Source organism: Rissa tridactyla, chromosome 5, assembly GCF_028500815.1.
Source record: "Rissa tridactyla isolate bRisTri1 chromosome 5, bRisTri1.patW.cur.20221130, whole genome shotgun sequence".
Taxonomy (NCBI): domain Eukaryota; kingdom Metazoa; phylum Chordata; class Aves; order Charadriiformes; family Laridae; genus Rissa; species Rissa tridactyla.
The window spans coordinates 13,031,527-13,054,060 of NC_071470.1; the positions used below are offsets into that span (position 1 = coordinate 13,031,527).

The 22,534-nt window shown below is 41.5% G+C and overlaps 1 protein-coding gene across 4 annotated transcripts in view; it reads left to right on the forward strand.

Moving 5' to 3' along the window:
- Positions 1–22,534, forward strand: part of TEC (tec protein tyrosine kinase) — a 54,526-nt gene that overhangs the window by 21,078 nt on the left and 10,914 nt on the right. For all 4 annotated transcript variants that reach the window (XM_054204233.1, XM_054204234.1, XM_054204236.1 and 1 more), the window contains 6 exons: positions 15,911–16,012; positions 17,002–17,083; positions 18,887–19,015; positions 20,006–20,046; positions 20,530–20,711; positions 21,652–21,717. In XM_054204233.1, the coding sequence (XP_054060208.1) occupies positions 15,911–16,012; positions 17,002–17,083; positions 18,887–19,015; positions 20,006–20,046; positions 20,530–20,711; positions 21,652–21,717 (602 nt within the window). The remainder of the gene's footprint in view (positions 1–15,910; positions 16,013–17,001; positions 17,084–18,886; positions 19,016–20,005; positions 20,047–20,529; positions 20,712–21,651; positions 21,718–22,534) is intronic.

A 22,534-nucleotide genomic window follows, 5' to 3' on the forward strand; every position in this document is an offset into this window, starting at 1 on the left:
TTTCCTCATAGGAGAGATACTCCAGTCCCTTTATCACCTTTGTGACCCTTTCCTGCGCTCTCTCCAGTATGTCCAGGTCTCTCTTGTACCAGGAATCCCAGAACTGGACACAGTACTGCAGGTGTGGCCTCACCAGTACGGAGCAGAGGGGAAGGATCACCTCCCTCAATCTGCTGGCAATACTTTGTCTAAGGTAGCCCTGGATGCCATTTGCCTTCTTTGTGGCAAGGGCACATTGCTGGCTCATCTTCAGCTTGGTATCCACCAGGACCCTCGGGTCCTTTTCTGCCAAGCTGCTTTCCAGCTGGGTGTATATTGGCGCATGGGGTTGTTCCTCCCCAGGTGCAGGACTTTGCACTTGTTGAAGTTCATGAGGTTCCTGTCAGCCCGTTTCTCCCGCCTGTCGAGGTCCCTCTGGATGGCAGCATGGCCGTCTGGTGTATCAGACACTCCTCCCAGTTTGGTGTCATCAGCAAACTTGCTGAGGGTACACTCTGACCCATCACCCAGGTCACTAATGAAGACGTTGAACAGGACTAGACCCAGTTTTGACCCCAGGGGTACAGCACTAGTTACTGGCTTCCAACTAGACTTTGTGCCACTGACCACCACCCTCTGGGTCTGGCTGTTCAGCCAGTTTTCAGTCCACCTCAGAATATGAATTAATGTATTTTTACTGACTATGGAGTTAAAATACATACTTACTTTAGAATGCCTTTTTTTTTTTTTAAATGCCCCCACCCAGAATAAATAGGTGGGGTCTAAGAAGCCCTCTGAAATGTCTTGCATGCTTGTCCTGTGTCAGCTTACATTCAGGTCAAATAGAACTGTAACTAACAGGTTTTGCAGGTCTAGCTGTCACCCTTTAAGAAGTTACCACTTCCAGCTTTCAGCTTTACATTTCCCCTGCGGGGTAACGTCCTCTGGCTAAAATACCTTTCCAGGAGACTGACTGGTCTGAGAGAGGGTTTAAACTATTGGGGTTTTTTTGCAGTGAGATGGATCAGGGCTGCCCATACTGCCTGCGCAGCTGAGGGCACTGACTTCTTAAAACGTTCCAGCCTAAGATAAGGATAGTTGGGGTGAAAATATACATTACACCTACGCTCGCCCAGCAGTTTGCTGCTGAAACAGGCAGGTCCATCTCATCCCTGTCCTAGCCTTGCAGGCCTTCCCCATCCGCTTGAATTGGTCCTGCCACTTCTTGTAATCCATACTGCTCCGAAAAAAACCTGCTAATCAGCAGAAGGGTGTTTTATCTGGTTTTATTTTTGCTGGATTAGTGTTCTGCTGGATGAGCAAGCTGCATTCGCGTGGTGCAGGATCTAAGAAGTGCCAGAGGCGGTGCCAGGTGGTGGAGGAGGACAGGATGCTCCCACTGTTGACAGCAGCAGGTTGTTAGACTGGCTCAGCCGTAACGCATAGCTTTCCAACCTCAAGACTTTTTGATTTTCACTGTTCCTCCCACTTTAGTTTCTTTTAAACATTAATCAGCATTTTATTTTATTAACAATATTGTTCGAAAACAATGAGCTCTGATCTTTGAGGGGCACGCTGAATATTTTTGTCAGCAATACTCGGTCTCTATTTGAAAAAAAAATAAAATACTGTGTGACTAAGATCTCTGTGACACAGTGGTAGTTATTCCTTTGTGTCACTGGGCACTTGAAATGGAAAAAGTTTGGGGGTTTTATCAGTTGTTGGGTTTTTGTTTGTTTTTAAAGCCGATGATGGTGGCTGTAAATTTGCATTTAAAGTAAGACAGTTGTATATTCTGGCTGAAGTAGTTTATATAAAAAGGCAAAGAAATTACTAAAGATTAAAATAATTCTGGCCCCTCTGAATAGTTGAAGGTTTGCTACTGAAATAAATGTGACTACTGTGTATGCTGGTTGAATTTAAAGATATGACAGATGAAAGGATAGATACGGACTGATCTCATTTCAGGCTTGGCAATATTGAAAGTCCAGATTGGTAAGATAAGCATGGAAATCCCAAGCCAAGAAGATCCCACACCCTTATTTTAATCACGTAACTGCAGTGGTAGCAGTCTGCCAAGGGAGGCTGACTTCTGCTCCTCTGGGCAAGTGTATGATTCCCAGGGTGTTCGTTGGCCAAACTGAAGTCTTTTCTTGTTTTTTCCATTCTAACTTCTACGGGAGTTCAGTAGAGAGAGTGCAAGAAGAACCCAGGGTTTTGTGGTCACGTGAATAGTCATACCGCTTCTTTTTAAAAACAAGATTAAATTAAATCTTGTTAACCAGATTAGTCAATACTCAAAGTGTGGGCAAGTCAAGATTGTAAATAAGGTGACAGAATTAGATTTTTTGATATGTCTGGTGACAGAAGTGGAACACTTATGACAACAGAAAGCAGTCAACCATAGCAAACGTTGTTCTTGTAAATGCTACGGAGAGTTTTAATTGAGCCTGTTCTGTGCAGCCGGTGGTGGGGGATCACCTGCTCTTTGACCAGAAACTGCGCATTATAGAAGCGCTCTTCTCTATTTTTTCTGTCCTATGTCTTGACAAAGTGCCATATACCTACTTGGAGCAATAAACGATTATCTCATAACCATGACTACTAGCAACAGGGTAAATCTTGTTTAAACTTGCTCATAACCTATTTAAATTTTTTATACGTGCTTTCAAGCAGCTCAGGCACCCTGTCATGGTGCAAAGTGCCTACAGTGAAGCTGGAGCTGCGCTGCTGCCATGAGGAGGAGAAATGTAGCTTCTGCACTTAGAAATATTGCCGGCCTGTAGGTCATGGAGGAGGTGTGTGAGCTATTGGTGAAGCATAACTACAGAATCAGTGAAGAGGCTGAATTTCAAGACTGGTTTCAAAGGCAAGAAACCTGAAGGAGGAGAGTCCTGGTTTAGGTCACCTGTGCAAAGCTCTACAGTTATGAGTAACGTCATGGGAAACTTATTTTGTGTAGGAAGCCAACAGGACCTTGGCTTTTATGGCTTAACTTCTTATGGGCATTATGCTGTTTGGTAAAAAATGGGAGATGTATCACCTTAAGATTGGTTAAAAAGATGGACATGAATAAGCTTGAAAATAAAGATACATCAGGAACTGACTTGCCCCAAGCATCACGGAGATTAATTTTTAATGTTGTCAGAAGAAAGGAATATTCTGTTTAAGTTGGAGATGGCTTCTGGTTTTGGTGCTTTGTTTTTGGCATAAATTCAGTGACTTCTTAGTAAGCGTAGATGTTGGGGAAACACCATTATTGCACTATTGTGCAATATTCGGCTAACAATAATTGCAAACGTATAAAAGGCTGAGTTAACGTGTAAGTTTCACGATGCCTTTAACAGTTTATCAGCTGTCATTGTTAGAAAGAGTGTTTTCTGTCTTTTTTTTTTTTTTTTTCCCTGAATGTTGCAAAAGCGGATAATGAGATCTGAATGTGGTGGATTCCATTTGTAATGAAGACAAAGTTTCATTGTAGTAAGAAATAACTGAATCGGCCTCCAAGCACAGAGAGCACTGATCATGAATGTATAAAAATATGGAAGAAGTTAAATATCTTTCTATTCTGATTATGGAGTTGTACTGTAAAACTGAATATGCTACAGTCAGAAAGACTGAGGATGCGTGCAGTGTTCTCAAATACGCATTGCAGACTTAACTGAGGCAGTTTTAAACAGATTTACTTCGACAGGAGTAGCTATGGCGGTTTGGACGTGGCAGGTAGTAGGCATTTTTGTAAACTGGCCCTTGCTCGTGAGGACTCCTGCACTACGCTTACTGCTGTCAGCTGGGGGCATCGATTGCAGCGTAACCTCTCCAGGTACATCTGGTTGTAGACCAAAGGGTAGTCTTGTAGTGAGGAACCACTAGTGGGGAATATTTCATTAGGAAATCTCTTCCCAATTTTGTGTGGTTTGACAGCCCAGCATACCTACTTCAGGTATGCTTCTGTTCATTTCCCTGAAGTATTTTATTCTAAAAAATCAAAAAATACTAATCTGTAGGAAATCGATAAGCAAAGCTGAGCAATTTTCTTTGTTTAAATAAACTTTCTTGTCTGAAAATAAAATATTTAATGCGGTAATTAAAAAAAAAAAATTCATTTTGAACCGTTTTTTTTTGTACTTTTGACCAGAAAAAATTTAGCTAAAGTTTTCAAATTGCTAATTTCATCTTGAAGGGAGTGCAGGTTTGAAATCCAAGGAGGCATTTGTGGAAATAACTTCACATATGCATGGCCCTAGGTACGTTTGGCCATTTTCTATCAAAAGTGGCCTCATGTCTCACAAATTCAACTTAAAATGCTCTGGAGCTTGTTTTCAAAGGTGTGGTGCGTTCACACTTTCAGCTGACCCTCTTTGGAAAATCAAACCTTAGTGTTTATCTAGGAGTCCACCTTATCACTGAAATTGGGAATACTCAGTAAATATCAGCTGAACGTTTCTAATGGAAAGGAACAGTCACTTTACAGCTCTACCAGCGTGCCTGGTGGCTGGCGTCCCACAGTGCGAGTGACCCCCCCACCCTTCTGCAGAGTGGCTTAGCTGCTCCAAAGAACGGCATATTTTATTTCTCTTAAGTTAGCCAACGGGACAAACCACACAGCTACTACATCCACCAAGTGGTCCACCAAGTACTCTTGGTTTATCTTCTTTCTCCTTGTGTGGCAATAAGTTTTACTGTTGGGAATTCTTTCTCAACGAATGGTCAGAAGGTGTCTCTGAACCAGGAGAAGTACATTAGGGCAGTCCAATGGCCCTGACGGGAGCAGGCTTACTGCTGCGTTACACAAGTTTTAGTTGGCTCATGCTGACAGAGCAGCTCCCTTGAGCTAAAAGTGCCACTAGACTAGAGGTTTTTTCTCTAGGTGGCATTTTAGGTAAGGGAAATTCTTTGAGATGAAGGCAAGATAATAAACGGAGGTGTTAAAGTACTTCTCGTCATGGAGTAGTTGAAAGGAGCTGTTTTGCGCAAGTGAGATGTCCTGTTAGTTTGTTTGAAACATTTCACATTGATGTTTCTCAGGAGTGTGGTGCTTCCACAGAGCTGGCATAGAGCTGGTCATAATTTTATAAATTGTTATCGATGTGCGGACTGTTGGTATCCTCGTATCTATTGGAGTTGGGGAATGTTCCCTTTCACCGTGGTATTTCTCTCTCTCTTTCTCTCTCTCTCTCAGCTAGCTGAGTGGTGACACTCTTTAGTTTGAAAGTGTGCTGATGTGTGTGGTTTGGTTACTGTCCTCCCACGCACGGCACGGCATGTTCGCATTAACCTTTCCAGCCCATGACAACTTGCACTGACCTTGAGAGCGAAGCCGAGTATGAGCTTATGAATGTGAAATTGCTTTAAGCCTTAGCATCTTTCTTGTTTGCTCATCTTCGCTGCATGGATTACAGTTTACAGCAATAAACTTTATTACAGGATTTTGTGTTTATATTGGATTTTGTGTTTTCAAAAGGTATAGGCTAAATCCTGGTCCCCGTGGTTACCCCGCGTGTGTCTGGGTGAAGCGGGGTCTGCGGTGTTAGGAGGAGGACAAAAGGGGGGAAAGTCTGTGCTGCAACACCCGTTAGCTCTGGAGGGATGCTGGGGTAGGCACAGCGCTTACCTATGTATTAGTATGCAGAAACCATTTGCTTCTACAGAGAAAGCAAATAATAGCCCCAGGGGGAAAACGCTTAAGAGTCTTATTTATAAGGATGCTTCTGTGGAGTGAAGGAGAAAGCGGCTTTCCGATGAGCTGATCTTGGGAGACGCAGAGTGCTCTTGTCTTCGCTGGCAGTAGCGGTATTTGCCATCGGGATTAGACTTGTGTGAAAACTTCTTGCATACACAGAAGAACTGTTACAACTAACAAAACCTAACCAGGATCTAAATGACAAAAAAAAAAAAAGCAGAATAAAGACTTGACCATTCATGGGGCTTGTTGATGTTGAACGGAAACTTTCCTAAGGAAAAAAAGGTTCTTCTGCAAGAGTTTTATTTGTTTCTTGTAATTTGAATAGAGAGGAGACAGAAGCTACTGAAATTACCGTGGTGATATTTTAAGGAAGGAAAAATAACTTTAAAAGCTCTGGGGCCCACTCTAAAGCTGTAGGTTTCAGGGTAAAATTGTGTAGCTTCATTGCAACACTAATCTTGTGCAAATACTTCCTTTGGAGCATAGCATTATAGAGTTCCAAAAAGCTATGCTAGTTACTTTCCTTTGTTTTTTGGTTTTTGGTTTTTGGTTTTTTTTTAACAGAAGATGAATGTGTATCAATTCTACTGTTGTTTATTCCTATAGTGCTTATCCTTTATTTTTAATGTAATTACCCTAATTTATATGGTTTCCTTAAGTCATTGCATAGGTGATTTAATTCTTTATATAAATGAAATCACAATTCAGTATTAAAATGCTTCTGATAAGTTCACTGATTACTCTTGGTTTTTAATGTAAGATAAATAGTTTCTGAAAGGAGTAGATTGGCAGAGCCTTTTTATTTTTTTTTTTTTGTTCCAACTCATAGGTCATAACGATAGAGCTTTCTTACAATACTTGCAAGTTTGCACAATAACTTTATTCCAGTTGAATCTGGAAGAGGACTGTGAGTTGGCTGCCATTTCCCCTGTAGGAAACAGAAGTGGATATACGCTTCCACATGGATCACGTAGAAGTCCTTAGCTGTACTTACTGGGGATGTGTCTTCACAACTGTCTCTAAGAGAGGTCGTGGCTTTAAATCAGCTCTTACTGTTTAGCAATTTTTAGTGTAATTAAACACAGGGTTTTTTTCCACCAGCATTTTCAGAGAAAGAAGGAATAAAAATTTTTACAGTGCAGTCAGGATAAATTGTTCAAAATGTGCACACACTCGTGCTTTTATATGTGTGTGTATATATATATAAAAAAATTAAAGATGTAATGATTAACTTGTAACAGTGATTTTCAGCATAAATTATATTGCTGAGCAAGTACAACGGCGTATTTACAAGTTATCTCACCTAGAATGATGCCCTTCACATCCACCTGGATAGAGAATATTGTGTTTGTACCTCTTATGAAATACTAAAGAGTAAAAATACATGATGGAATATAGGGCTTTTCAAACTTCTTTGGAAGATCTGTATTTAAATGCTAACTCAGAATATGAGTAGCCACCCTTTCTAATTGTATAATACATCTATAATGACTACCACCATTGCTTTTACAGATTAGCAACATTAGGAAAATAATTAATGTTAACTTATTTTCTTTGCACATGATTACATGTGCAAAATGTTCTCTCTCTAATCAAGAGAGAGAATTAGCATGTGACTTGGTAATCGTAGGTGACTGACCAATGGATACTCTTCAGGTTCGTTTGTCAAGCAAACTTACAGACATCTTTGTTGATATAGCAATACCTGCATTGTGATCCCTATATATAGATCTCTCTGCTCAGCTGGAGTAATGGGATTGTGAGTGTCGTGGTTTCAGCTGGGATGGAGTTGGCTTTCTTCCTAGCAGCTGGTGTAGTGCTGTGTTTTGGGTTTGGGATGGGAACGCTGTTGGTAGCTCACCGATGTTTGTGGTTGTTGCTGAGCAGTCAAGGCCTTTTCTGCTTCTCACACCACCCTGCCAGCGAGTGGGCTGTGAGGGCACTAAAAGCTGGGAGGACACACAGCCGGGACAGCTGACCCCAGCTGATCAAAGGGATATTCCATGCAACTGGGACATCATGCTCAGTATATAAAGCTAGCGGAAGAAGAAGGAAGGGGGGGGGGTGTTTGGAGTGGTGACATTTGTCTTTCCAAGTGACCATTATGTGTGATGGAGCCCTCCTTTCCTGGAGATGGCTGAACACCTGCCTGCCCATGGGAAGCAGTGAATTAATTCCTTGTTTTGCTTTGCTTGTGTGCGCAGTTTTTTCTTTACTTATTAAACTGTCTTTATCTCAACCCATGGGTTTTTTCTCATTTTCACTCTTCCAATTCTCTCTCCCATCCCAGCCCGGGGGAGTGGGAGAGCAGCTGTGTGGTCATAGCTGCTGGCTGGGGTTAAACCATGACAGTGAGATATCCCTCTCTGATGAGAAGGAGCAATGTGGAAAGCCGAGTCTTCCTTTAAGTAAATGTACAGATGTAGAAGTGATACGAGTCATGTTATGTCTAGATTGATTTAATTATTTTGATTGATATTAATTACTTTGTGATGGCTGCTAGTCCTCCGCAATAGCACTGAACACTTATAGCAAAATCCCAGTTCTTCTGAGAAGCTGCCTGTCAAAGCAAAAGATGCGCCAACGAATGAGTAGAGACATAGTGCAAAGCACTGATGAGACGTTACAGTAACCAGGAGAAGTTTTACCACAGATTAGTTACCTACACCTACGTTGTATGGTAGCCTGGGGAAGAGGAGGATTGAGCTAAAATGGTAGCTACCCACTGCTCACGGTAAATGTATTAAGGAGGCACCTTTCCTTTAGGAAATGAGGTAGATCAAGCTGTAGGAGTTAATTGTCCGAAGTACAGCTCCACGTAAAGTTTGTCAGCATTTTGAGCTATCGAGTTGAATGAATGAGAAGACCGTGTTCTCCAGCAAAGGCCCCATAAACCTCATGGGAGGAGCAAAAAGGAGTCAGGAGGAAAGCAGCTGAGAGAATCTGAGAAGAAAAATCTTTCAGAGAGGGTCTGGAATAGATGGTCTACTGGAAAGCAGTAGACGATGGCATTGGGAACCATGAAGTTGGTTCCTGGTTTGTTTGTTCCCGTTCCCCTCCTCCTTCAGAAAAATAATTTTTTAAAATAACATTTTTTACTCATAGGCGGAACTACTGTATTGATGATGATCTGGAAGACCCCAAATATTGGCTGAAAACCCGAGAGAAGACTGATAACAGTAGGCACAGCTGGGGAAATTTTAAGCAGGTGCAAGTGAAAGCTGTTCAAATTGGAGAAAAAACTTAAAGCTGTTCATGTGAATGGAGGCAGCTTCAGCGATGCATGAGAATACTCCATTGAAAACAGCAAGTCATAAAGAAAGTTAAGCTGTAAAAGAAGTTGATTATGTTGCAGTAATGATTCCCCGTTCTCTACAGCATCTACCAAAAGAAAAGTCTTATATAAAATAGGAATCTGCAGTAACTATCTTTCTAGAAGAATTTTGATGTTTATGAGGGTAGACCAAATTAGACATAGTTGAAGTTGAAAAATGTAGGTTGTAGTTGTTGAGATCCTGACAAAGCATAGATGAGAATATTTACCTTATGACTAAACAGGAGTGGATAAGTCTTAAAGGTGTTAAGAAGGAACAGCTGGAAGGTAAATGAGATGATGGAGGGCTAGAGAAGGCCTATTTTTAAGAGTGCAGAGGAGAAGCTGAGAAACTGTAAGCTATGAAGCTAATTTCCAGAAAAGTGTTGGAAAAAACACACTTGTTTAAAGTACCTGGAAGATACCAAAATTGCACATCAGCCCATCAGCAAATAAAGATTTGACAAGAACCAAAAAAAAAATAATCTGCTTTATCTGTGTTCTTTCTGCCATGGGGTAACAAGTCTCGTGGGTAGCAGAGAAGTAGCAGATACCCTGTGTTTTCATTCCAGGAAGAGTTTTGACAGTGCTGTATGAGAAATTTTCAGATGTCAGCATTAGAAATTACCTATATATGCCTCTCGTAAATCTCATGGCAGAACGCATGGGAAACTGGTAGAGCGTTCAGTAGGCATCGGTGGTTTCTTTTGAGGTTGAAAGACTGTCGTGAATGGGTGTCCTGTCTTGCATTTCAGTGTTTTCACTAGTGATATTGTTGCAGAAATTGTTGCTGAAAAGAAGCTTGTTGAGTTCTCGGGTGACGTAAATCTTGAAGGAGTTGCAAGCATTTGGGAAAACAAGTCTAGAAATCAAAGTGGTATATTGGGATTAGGTATGTGGTGAGTTTGATTGTTTGGGATTTTTTTTTTATTTTGTAGAATGTGATGCAGTGTGAAAAGTGCAAAAGGTAAAAGTTTAGTCAGGAATGCTGAAATGTTCAAATACAGAATGGGAATAATTTCAGGCTGTCCGCAGCAGGACCTGGGTGACAGGATAGCGAATCATAAGCTGGATATGCGTCAATGATACCCCGTTGCTGTGAAAGAGGCAAATGTTACATTAGGATGAATAAACAGGACTGTGAATCCTTACAATCTGATGATAAGGCATCAGCTGCAGTGCTGCATCTGGTTTGGGGCAGTACGTTTCAAGGAAGATGTGGACCTGCCCGCGAGATTGAGGGCAGGAACAGCGGGAAGGATGAGGCTCCCAAAAGCCTGGACTGTGATGAAGGTGTTGGTGGAGCAGCAAGTGTTCAAAGCTGATGGACTGGTGATGGATAGGAATCTTCCATCTGAAGATGGAGAGATAGAGTGGTGATGCTCTGTAGTTGTGGACTCCATCACCTGAACCTTGAAAGAGTAGGTAAAGCAGCTGGTGCCTTGGCTAGGTGACCTCTTGGGTCCTGTCCTGGGGCTCTGGTTGCTCACCTGTGATGCCCATGGTCTTGGGCTCTCCTCCTTTCTTGGCTCAAGTTGGCTAAGTGTCATGTTCAGACAGCATGAAGGCTGTGTTAGAGGGGTGGCTGAATGGAAGGTGTCGCTCACCCTCCAGAGAGCGCGGTGGCCCTGAGAAGGGAGAAAATGGGGCAGAAATGCTACAGCGGGGCTGGCTGGACTCAGAGCTCTGCAAGGACTTCACAGAAAACCGTGAAGAGAAGATTTGTCTGAAAGAACCTCAAGCTATGCGCTAGTTATTTTGAAAGCTGAAAGGTTGTCGGTGATTTCAGGGCCTGATATGGATGGAGGTGTGGCTGACTTATTTTGTGTCCTTTACTTTTATTTATATTGCTGCCTTATGCGATTGGATCATAACCGTAATTGTGTACATTTGACTGACTGCCTCTCAATTGCAGGAGGAGAGTAAATTACAGGTAATCCCATTGTAGTCATGGTTAGGAAGTTGTGTCAGTGCTACTACGGAGAATTTCTTTTTGTGCTTTTTTGGTCTCTCCAGTGCTGCTGGTTGGCATCTGCTGAGCAGCCAGGCCATGGTAAAGGATTCTTGGTTTCTTGTTTTGCAGGAAAGGGTTTAAGACTTTTTCCTTCTCACTTTCCTTTGTATTTTTTCCCCATTGAAATTCCTGAGAGTCATATCTTGGATCAGCTCAAACGAGATCAGAATAATAATCACCTCTCGCTTTTTATTTCAATTCTAGCTGCTTTGGAAAGGTGAATAGAAACGCTCGATGCTTGCTTTTCTTAGAATAATCATTAAAAAATTAATTGAAAGGAGGCAGGGCATTCTTCAACTTATTTGACACACTAGAAAATAAGGGGATGGAAAATGTGGCCATCTAACACGTAGCTACAGTAATTATATTTGCATAATCAGTAATTGCTTGGATGAAAATGCCTCTCCAGGGAACTGCATCAGTATCCAGCGCTTCTTATCACGAAATAGCAATGCTATTTAAAAAAAAAAAAAAAAAAAAAAAAGGTACAAAACCACCCTTACATCTGGCTGTGGAGCATATTCTACCAGAGAAATTCTCTCCAGGGGATGTTAGGTTAGCCAGGCTTTTCTGAGGTTTTGTAAAGTTGCAGAGCAGCTCCATAAAAGGAAATGTCAGTAATGCTGAGACCTTCTACACTTGTGAGAACACAAGTTCCATGGGTCACATGCTGGTGACCTCAGGATTTCCTACATGGGGATACGCATGGGAGAAAGAAATAGTATGAACAACAGAGAGAGAGAGAGCATGGGTGAGACAAAATCTAGGTATTTCTTGGCAGCTGGGCTGACTTCTGCGTGTTTTCACTGAGTTGTTTTTTTTTTTAAAAAAATGAAATGTCCTTTGTATTGTTTAACCCCCCGACCCCACTTCTCTGAGGGTAAGCAGCTCAATATCTTCATCAGCAAAGAGGAAATACTCAGAAAAAACATTTTATCTTATAGTGGGAATATGGGCTGCTTAAGCTGTAAAGCTACTATACTCGTCAGAGGAGGAATTCCAAGTGAACAGAGGATGAGCTGTTTGATTGTATACTTATCTAACACTTAGATATTTCTTGTCTTCCTGTATTCTAAGATATTTTTTTTTAAAGGAATTGTGTAATCATATATTTGTTCCATATCTGACAATGTAGGTATAGTGTTAAACTTCTTGATATTACTGTCTAATGTGTTAAATAATAGGAATAGCTTATTCTTTTTGCATCGCATGGAACCAAGACTTACTGCCTGGGCTGGCCATCCTCATTGTGAGCAAGGAGCAGGGCTTCTAAAACTGTAAATCATGTTTTTGAAGCATAGGCAAGTATGAAGTACATATGGCATTTTGCATTTTGAGAAGCTTTGTACAGTAGTTTCTGCACAGTCACTTCCCTTTTGTTATTTTCAGCCAGCAGATATATTTAAAAAGAAACAACAAAACCAACCAACCTTTAGTGTGGCTACGAAGCACGTATTTTTATCTATTTCTTATCCTTATTGGAATATAGTATTTTTATACCTTTATTACTGTTCCAACCGTGTTTCCTTCTATAGCCCTCTCCCTCTAGAGATGTATATCTGTCTCCAGAAGAGGGGGAGACCAGCTTCGATAGGTCCCTTGCGTTCACTGGCCTGTGATTTTTCCAAATCCTTTGTTAGCACTTGTGCCCAGTTGAGACAGCACGCATGAATGTGCTGGTGAAATACTACTATTTCTACAGTGAATCTAACCTTTATTTTTGTACTGTTAGCCACCTTCCACCTCCAAAAACAACCGTGAAAAATGTCCCTCAGTCTCCTGTGGTTTGACATTGCATAATTAGCCATTGTACTAATTTTGTCTCCTTGTTTCTTTGGAAAGAGTGGTTGTGGGTGGATTTCTCATGGCTGGCTCATGCCTGCACCTCTACTTCCCAACTACTTCTGGGCTTGAGCACTCCCTTGATTCTGCATTTCATGTCTGCCGCATGCCTGGGTCTAGAGCAAGCCAGAATAAATGCAACACAGTGATGGTGTGGAGGATGTCCTGTTATAAAGGGAAATCACTTAAGTAGGGAGGGGAGAGAAATTGCAGTCGTCTCGTTAGCATTTTTCTTGTGTCATCCCTTCCTGCTCCTGTGCCCTTTGGTTTAATAGTGAGAAATGCTGAGCTAAAAACACAGACACACACCTGGCGATTTGAAGCCTGATGGCCATTAATAACTGCTGTCTCTGATGCAATCTGAAACATGTCTGGAGCCGTACATTTGTATCTAATTTCACATATGTAAGTTTTTTTTTAATCTGGAAAATATGCAAAAATAGAAGAATCTTCTCCAACCTTAGGCTAAAATTGCTGGACTGAGGTGTAAGGTGGGTCAGCTTTGAGTTGGCTTAATTTGGCATTTCATGGTGAAGCAAATTGAAGCACCTTAAATCATGAAAGTGTACAACGACTTAAGAAATACGATTACTGGAATGATGTGCTGAGTATGAGGAGGTTTGCTTTATTTTTTCCACCAGAATGTTAGTTGATTATCTTGTTGGATTCCTGTCCCTTGTCCTCCTGGCAGATATATGCTCCTGGCGTGAAAATCTCTGCATCTTGGAGGAGAGGCAGGTTCAGAGAAAGTAATCAACCCTGTTCCTCCAAGGAATTTTTGTCATTCCGGATAAAAAAACCTCAATGTATATCATCTCTCTCTCTGTCCCACAACCTCAGTTAACCGGCAGATGGGATCCAAGCTACGTATGAGTGCCCCACTGGCCACAGAAAGCTTGGGCAGATACGTTACAGCAGTAGCAAGCGTTTCCGCTGTGTATGTTGTTGTGCAGGAAAATAGATCTGGAGGGGTGTCTTCAACACCGCTACGTGGAGCGTTGAATTCTGTGCTTCATGAAAAAGTGCATCTCGTTCGGATCCTCTGCCAATCTGGCAGCCCTGAAGCTGCCAGGCCTGACGCGCAGTGAGAAGGAGAGGGAGAAGCAATACTTGCTGCTGTGCCAAGTGTCATAGACTTCAGTAACTCACTTTTTGGCATTTGCATTAATGTATGTTTTACTTCAGGCGGTCAATGTTCAAGTAAGGGGATACCATAAAGTAAGCAGAAAACTTAAAATGATTTTTTTTATAAAAAGAAATCCAAGGTTGTGTACTCGGTGCAAATTATTTTTCAGCACAACATGATACAGCTTTGTACCACAGCTCATGGTCATGTTTATGATTTGCCTTTTTTTTTTCATGGTTCATTAAAATGCCAATTTTTTTCCCCTTTTTTTCCTTAATTTTAAAAAGTCCCTTATTTGGGCTTCTTCTTTTGGGGGTGTGTGTGTATGTGTGTGTGTTGTTTTTTCTGGTGTTACGTAACAGTTACAGCTTTATCTGAACTTGGTTCCTGTCTTTTTTCCTGATGCTGACCATGACGTGCATGAATTCTTCATGCGCCTTTTCTCTGCCTGCTTTCTTCATAACAATATGCATAAGAGACGGAGTGCTAAATGTGTTTTAAATGCTGATGAAACTTCCATGTTTTCCATGGAAAGCTACTGTGTTTCTAGGGTGGTGGAATTGCGACAGCTATATTGGAAATTGCTCTTTGCGTCTGTTTATAAGGCTGTGTGTTCAGTTGCTTATGATTGTGCCAGATTTGTGCTATTTGGCCTGAAATTTCTGTCCTCAGGAGAGAAGAGTGCAGCTGAATAAGGACCGCGGTATCTCAAGTAATTCAGTAATTACTGATTATTTCCACGTTGTGTGCACAGTGTCCATCTTTCATAAACCACACTCCGGACTGGATGTGTTGGATGTGCTTGGCAAGTCAGAATTTTTGCCGTGGATTAATTCAGCCACGAGCTGCTGACATTTTTGTTTTGTTCCAGATTCCAGTAGAAGCTTTTTCTCCTACTAACGACTCTGTTCTCGCAAAAGAGAGAGGTGGCCCTATGCAGAATCCGTAGATTCATCATCATTTTGCTCTCAGAATTGTATTGTGCAGGTGTTTCCCTTTGCCAGGTAGTAGAGCACGTTGTAAATTTCTGTGCTGGGCTTTCATTTTTAGCCTCTTCTGCTTCAGGTAGAGGAAAATGGTTTTGATCAATTCCTTCAGAAACAGCCACCTTAAAAAGGTCTGCTTCTGTGTGGACTTCACTGTCATTACCTGTTGCTTTTACATGTAGACTAAAGCCCAGAACACACCAACTCCCATTATGGGCTGGTCTTCCAAGGAGCTTCCTCTCTGGAGTGTTCAACTACTCTGTATTTCCATGCATTGTTACTTTGGGCAGGACCTGCTGAGCAGTGGGCACTCCTTTCCTTCTTTAAAATCTTCATAATTACCAATTTAGGTGAGCCAAATCTTCTCAGATGTCTGTGCTTTTGACCTTGCTTCTTCAGGGCTTCTGCTAGCCTTGGTCAAAGAAGTGCCTTCAGCGCAGACCTCAACTTGGCCCAGGGCTGGGTTTCACCCCTATCTTCTGCTTCCTGCCTCAGAGCAGCATCCCAATTTGTCTGGAAACTTGGTGAAACACGGCAGTAGCCACAAAATGGTGGGAGCACTTCAGGAACAGAGTGAGGGAGCACGCGAGATGATGCCTGGGCACTGATTTCCCTCACCGGTTTTAATCATAATTTAAAATAAGCGAGGGGGAAGCCTTCCTTCATCTGTACTCAAGTTATTTTTTGTAAAGAAGAGTAGATTAAACCTATGATTACAGCTGATTGGAAACTTTATCTAGAAAGAAGTGGTACTTTTAACTAAGCAATTAGACTGTACTCTGTGCACTTCCACTGGTGTAGATCTTTACACCATCTTGCTCACTTTCCAAACGACTTCTGCAGTTAAAGTGGCATCGGTGTCATAAGTGGAAAAGAAAGCAAGAAGTCTCTGCTCAAAAAAAAAAAAAAAAAGAATTAGATAAATCAGTTGTTTGACATGATTTTTTTTGCCTTTCTCTTACAGAAAAAGTACAGAAAAGGATCTGTGGATATTTCAAGGATTAAATGTGTAGAAGTTGTAAAAAGTGATGGTATTATTCCCTGTCAAAATAAATATCCATTTCAGGTATGTTCCTTTTACGTAAAATATATAAATCACAGTGCTCTGTTTAACAGCACCAAGCTGTTTGGATGTAACTTGCTCGAAATTACTGTCACTTCTAAATACTGAGCCCGTTCTCTGGCGCTCTGGTGCTCTGTGGGAGGTGGTTCAGGATCGGTGATTAAAAACCACCCCCAGCACTCTCTGCTCCCCCTGCAGTGCCCTCCCTTGGGACTTGTTCCTCATACACTTGGTCCTTTTCTTTTCCCCACCCTCTCTGCTTGGCTTTTGCCTGGAAAGTGCCTTGTTCTTGTCTGCCTCCAGAACGGGTTAGCTGGCAGCCCCTTTTCCCTGCCTTCATTCTTTCACATTAAATTGAATTTAATTACCATTTAATTATATAAGAATAAGAAAACTAACATAAAACTTGTTCTGTTTTTCTTCCATTGTGAACTTAATGGAAATAAACACAGAAAACAAAGCACTTAGAGGGGGAAAAAGAAATGTTTAGTTACGGGGGGGTTGGATGCTGTGCCTGCTTAGGATAGAGGGAATGGTTGGAGCGACGGGGAACACCACTTGCTTTCCACCAGTACAGGCAGTGAAGAGAAAGAAGGCAGGAATCACCTCAGAGCAGTACAGAACCACGAGGAGTTAAGAAATGGCCGGGAAGAAAGGGTGCCTGATTAGGAAATAGCTTTAGCAATTAAGTTGAACTGTTTTTAGAAAACACACGGTGAAGAATGAAAAAGCAAAGCGTGAAGCAAACATTTTTAAGGAATACCCTCAAGATAATGTACCATTACAAAATCCTTCCTTAATCTACAGAAAGCAGCATATATGAATAGTAAACTCTAATAACCTTTTCCCAGTTTCTGTATTTTGTGCCAGAGTACACTGGTTTTGCCAAATGTCAGTCGTTTGTCTTGTTCTGTTTCTCTGTTTCCTGAGGAATAAATAAATTAATATTACCAGGTAAATGTATTTTGATTATTTCATTTTCCTCCCTCCAGGTTGTATATGATGCTAATACGCTTTATATTTTTGCACCAAGTGCACAAAGCCGGGATCAGTGGGTGAGGAATCTGAAAGAAGGTAATGGAAATTGCTTGTGCTTAACATCTGGTGTATGTAGGTACCTTTACTTGAGCTTTCCGATCAGGATGGAGTTAACTCGGTGCTGTGGTTTGGATTTGTGGCCAAAACAGTGCTGAAAACACACCGGTGTGTTAGTTCTTGCTGAGCAGTGCTTGCACATCGTGGAGGCTTTGCTTTTTTCTGCCTCTGCCCCCGCAGGGAGTAGGCTGGGGGTGGGCAAGAGCCTGGGAGGCGACAGAGCTGGGACAGGGGACGTGGGATGACCAAAGGGATATTCCAGGCTATACAACGTCATGTTCAGCAATAAAAACTGCAGCAGAGAAAGAAAGGGGTTGGGGTTTTTTGGCTTCCATGTTGGCCGTTGCTGGCTGGGCATCGATCTGCTTGTGGGAGATGGTGAGCAATTGCCTTTACATCACTTTCGTAGGGTTTTTTTATTTGTTATGGTTATTAAACTGTCTTTATCTCAAGCCCCAATCTTTTTCCTCTCGCTCTGTCTATTCTCCCCCTGTCCTTCTGGGTGGGGGGAGTGAGCCAGTGGTTGCATGGGTGCGTAGCTGCTGGCCAGTGTCAACCCACAACAAGCTAGACTATAGAAAAAGGTAAAGCTCCTATTGCATGTATCCACCAATTTTTATTTTTCTTGGGCCAGCTCATTGTTTGCACACCCAGCATGTTATAACAGGTACTGGGAGTATCGAACACACAGACTGATTTAATTTGCTTTGTGAAGTCCAGCTGCAATCAGAATTTGACTCTATGCTTTTGCACAATGTGTAAATCATCAAAAAACTTATGCAAGCTTGTTAATGGCATCACTCAAAAGTTTTGTTTGAATGTGGCTAGACAACATTGCGGGCCTGATGATGGTCTTACTCTGATGTAAAATGGCAGGAAGCATCTCCACTGAGATGTGATCTGATTAGTGCTATGATAGTGAGTAAAGATCTTTTCTCAAGAGCCTCTTAATGCTTTCTGACACTATCAAATGCTCACATTAATTGCAGCTGCTCTGTAAAGTAATAAGAAATAATTCCTGGGCTGGGGACCATAGGGCAAGGAATAACCTCTGAAACTCAGCAAGCCCGTGGGATGGGGGTAAGGAGCCTTTCAGACCAAACACAGGCAGGTGGTGTGCCATGGAATTGTGATCAGTGTCAGCTTGCTTTCCTTCCAGAACACTGTTTGTAGAGGAAATCACAGAATGGTTTGGGTTGGAAGGGACCTTGAAGATCACATAGCCATGGGCAGGGACACCTCCCAGGTTGCTCAAAGCCCCATCCAGCCTGGCCTTGAACACCTCCAGGGATGGGGCATCCACAGCTTCTCTAGGCAACCTCTTCCAGGGCCTCACCACCCTCATAATAAAGAATTTCTTCCTAATATCTAATCTAAATCTCCCCTCCTTCAGTTTAAAACCATTACCCCTCGTCCTATCACTCCACTCCCTGATAAAGAGTCCCTCCCCATCTCTCCTGTAGCCCCTTTAGGTACTGGAAGGGGCTATAAGGTCTCCCTGGAGCCTTCTCTTCTCCAGGCTGAACAACCCCAGCTCTCTCAGTCTGTCCTCACAGGAGAGGTGCTATGAGGTCACGTATTATCCTAAAAATGTCCTCTACTATCATTGTATCACCTCCATGTAAACTTGCAAGAAGGTCTTTAAGAGAAGAAATGCTAAAGTAAGGACAAATGAAGATTATGCCTCACGTCAAAGATATTGTAATAGTTATTAAAAATAGCCATCTTGTAGATTAATGTTTTTTTGGTACCTTTCAATATACGCTCTTTTTCTTCTTGTAGAAATAAAGAACAACAGCAATATAATGGTAAAATATCACCCTAAATTCTGGACAGAGGGAATTTATCAGTGCTGCAGACAGACAGAAAAATTAGCACCTGGCTGTGAAAAATATAATCTTTTTGAAAACAGTAAGTACATGTGTTTTCATATGAAGTTCCTTTGGCATATTTTTCTGCTTTTTTTGTATGATCCTGTCATCACACCTGAATGCCCTAGGAATTAGGCAAATTTATAGAGCACAGTGAATTGTTGATACTGTGCCTAAAGTAAATCAAAATGTTTGTTTCATTTCCAAGCATTTTGTAAAAAAGATAAAAGCCAGCAAATTGTCCTTCCAAAAGAATGTTTAGAAAAAGCTGAAAGGAATAACTGAGGTTGCTGATTTTATTTTTCACTTGATTTGTTTTTCTCATCTGAAACTTATTTCACCAAGTGTTTACCTCAGACTGAGGATAAAACCCGATGGTGAAAAAGATTCAGCTAGAGATTCTTGCCAGCTCTTCAGTTTTAATAAATAACTTCTACGTACCCTTGTAAAAGAATAATAACCACGTTGCATTCGGTGCAAAGATGATACAAAAAGCAGAAAGAAAAAAAAAAACAGCACTGGAGAAAAAAAGTACTTTTGGTCCTGAGAGAAATAATAAAAAATACATACAAAATTTATGTCTTATTTAGCGATGCAAGGGTCTGGGGGAGTGTAATTTTCTTAGAAGAGCAGATGTTAACAGGAACAAACATTTAGGTTGTGGCAACAGGAACACTACTTCCTTCTCATATACCTTTTTTTATCTTTATCCCTCTTTTATTTCTCATATGTTTCTGCAGCCGAGGGCTGGTTCAGGGATCTCTGTGCGGCAGGCTCAGGAGTGGCACAGATATTGCCAAATCCTGTTGTGCATGCAGCCTGCCGTCTGATTTAGTATGTTTTTTGCAAGAGTACTTATCAACGTTTTCCTAATGCTTAACTGGAGCCGTCTTTTCTTTCTGACTTACTAAACTATCCCGAAGGCTAATTAAGATATTAAAACCTTATGTGAAATTTAAACCTTCTATTCAGTTTTTAAATTTATGGTTAAATGGATAGACACAGATCCTCTCCTACACTCTGTTTCTAGGTGTAATGCGATTGCCTTCTCCAATGCCAGAAAAAAGTGCGGTAGGTAGTGTCTTTAAAATATTAAATAGCTAATTGCTGTGGGTTTTTTTGAGATGGCGTTTAGGTTTCCTGTGATTCTTTCCCTATCTTACAGCAAAGGTGTATTTCTGTATGCGTCAGTGGGAATCATGCGCTGTCTCGGGGGGGAAAAATCCCCATTGGAATTCAGCCACAGCTATTAGCTGTATTTGCGCTGCTGGTGGAAATGGGGGTTGGAAAGCAAACGCCAGCCGGCGTTGCCCTTCACTGGTGGCTGTGAGGCTGCAGAGCGAGTCAGCCCCATGGCTAGCAGCCGGGGGCTGGTCAGCCACCTGCTCCAGCTGCTTCCTGGAGCCACCACAGCTCACTCCTGGGGCAACCCAGAACTAGGCCAGTGTTTGCCTCTGGGATGCTCGGGCTGGTTTGTACTGGTGTGATGGTCAGGGTGGGAGGGGTGGAATAATGGAGCAGAGTGGGGTGATAATGATGTTGGGTCATTTTCAGCGAAGGCCTCCCCCACCAGTTCCTCCAGTTGAAGAAAATGGCAGCGAAGAGGAGGAGATAGTGGTGGCAATGTATGACTTTGAGCCTACAGAACACCATGATTTGAGATTAGAGAAAGGTGAAGAATATATGGTGACTGAGAAGAATGACATTCACTGGTGGAAGGCGAGAGACAAATATGGGTAAACACAAGTTCCTTATTTTTCGTTACAAAGTTAATAAGGCTTTTTCCATGTAGTGGTAGTTTATATTGACTATGTGTCAACAAATAATTGTATTAGAGCCCACTTTGGACCCCAGCCCTGAAATCTCATCTTTATTCCCACATGGAAACCAATCTTTATAAGTGTGGTTCTTGATAGAATGTGGGTCCTGAGTGCAAAGGTGGTCATGGAATTAAAAGCTTTTACAATTATATTTCCTGTCAGACTTCATGGTTTCCCAGTTAAAGCATCAGCCAGCCTGCAAAACCTCACTAGACTGGTACAGTACTCCTGCTTCCCTGGGGAATGGCTCATTAGGGAGCAATATGGTTAACACTCAGCTCAGCAGGCTCCGACTTCCAGACTTGAATAGTCATCATTTTATTTAATAGCTGGATCATTAGAGGCAATCTCTGAATGACTTGAGAGAGAGTTGCAGTGAGATGTCTTAATGACTACAACTTTACATTCCCCAGATGAAATTATTTTTTTTCCCCTGCGGTTTTAAAGGTGGAAGTTGCTATCCTTCAATATTTATCAGGTCCCCGTTGTGGTACGTTAGGGGTAATTGCGAGTTATCGGGCTGCGGCAGGCTCCAAACGTGCTTCTAGTGACTGGCTGTGGCCTCCGAGCGCAGAAGTGACAGAGCAGCAGAAGGTTTCTCTTCTTCACCCCTTCTGCGGGTGTTCTTGGACGCTTCTGCTGCCCGTGGCACTTCTCTAGGTGCAGTGAAAATCAATGTGGAAATGTTGATGCGGAAAATTAGTTTCTGTATAATCAGCAGTAGAGTGGGGGAGTCTGTAATAAATAAATGACAGTGAGTGACCTCTGGTAATTAGCAGAACGAAACACTCTCTTCTAGGCATGCAATTTTACATGTTTTCACTCAGTTTTTTTATTTATTGTTTTATTTTTTTAGAAAACAAGGATATATTCCAAGCAACTATGTAACAGGAAAGAAGTCCAACAACCTTGATCAATATGAGTAAGTGAATATTTGAATTACAATCTGGAAGATCATAAAATGAAACCTATGCTTTAAGAACGATGACCTGTTTTTAAAGTTTTGGAAGCAATTATTTGCATGCGATAGCATTGTTTTCAGAGACGAAACAAATATTTGAAATAGGCATAAGTTTGTTCTGATTCTCTTCATTGCTTTTTGCTGTGATTCATAATGTAGAGTCAAGTCAGCGAGTTGGCCATCAAGCATGTCGTTTTTAAGCTATTACCATTAAAGCAAAAAAACCCCTCCCAGTTGTCTGATAGGAAAAGGGAAACTTTAGAGGAACTTTACCCATTATAAGTGTGTGGAATGTTTTTCTAATATTAAAGTGATATGTCTATCCAAAGTGTGTGGTGGTAAGATAGTAGAGTAGAAAACAGTGGAAATCATTCAAAGGAAACACAACAGATCAGAAATTTTGGAAGACAGCTCTAATTTTCAAGACAATATATCACTAGGAGCATTTTAAGTCTCTGTGTATACATGTAACTTCTCAGATATAGAAGTATAGCTTTTTTTAAAAAAAAAAAAAAAAGCTTTTTACGCTTGATGTTTCATTATGGAGTACCTAGTAAGAACTTCAGGGTAAAAATTAACACTGTAGACTCCAAGCCTGGTCTTGATAGTCAAGATTTCAGTACAGCATAAACTGTTGTGCCTGAGAACTTCAGACTATTTCATGACTTTTAGATAAAATGGAGCCGTAAGGCAATAATAATTAAGACCAGTTTCCGAAACCACATTAGTAGCTCTGAAACTCTGCTCTCAGCCACGTATGGCTCCCGCTGCTGTTTTT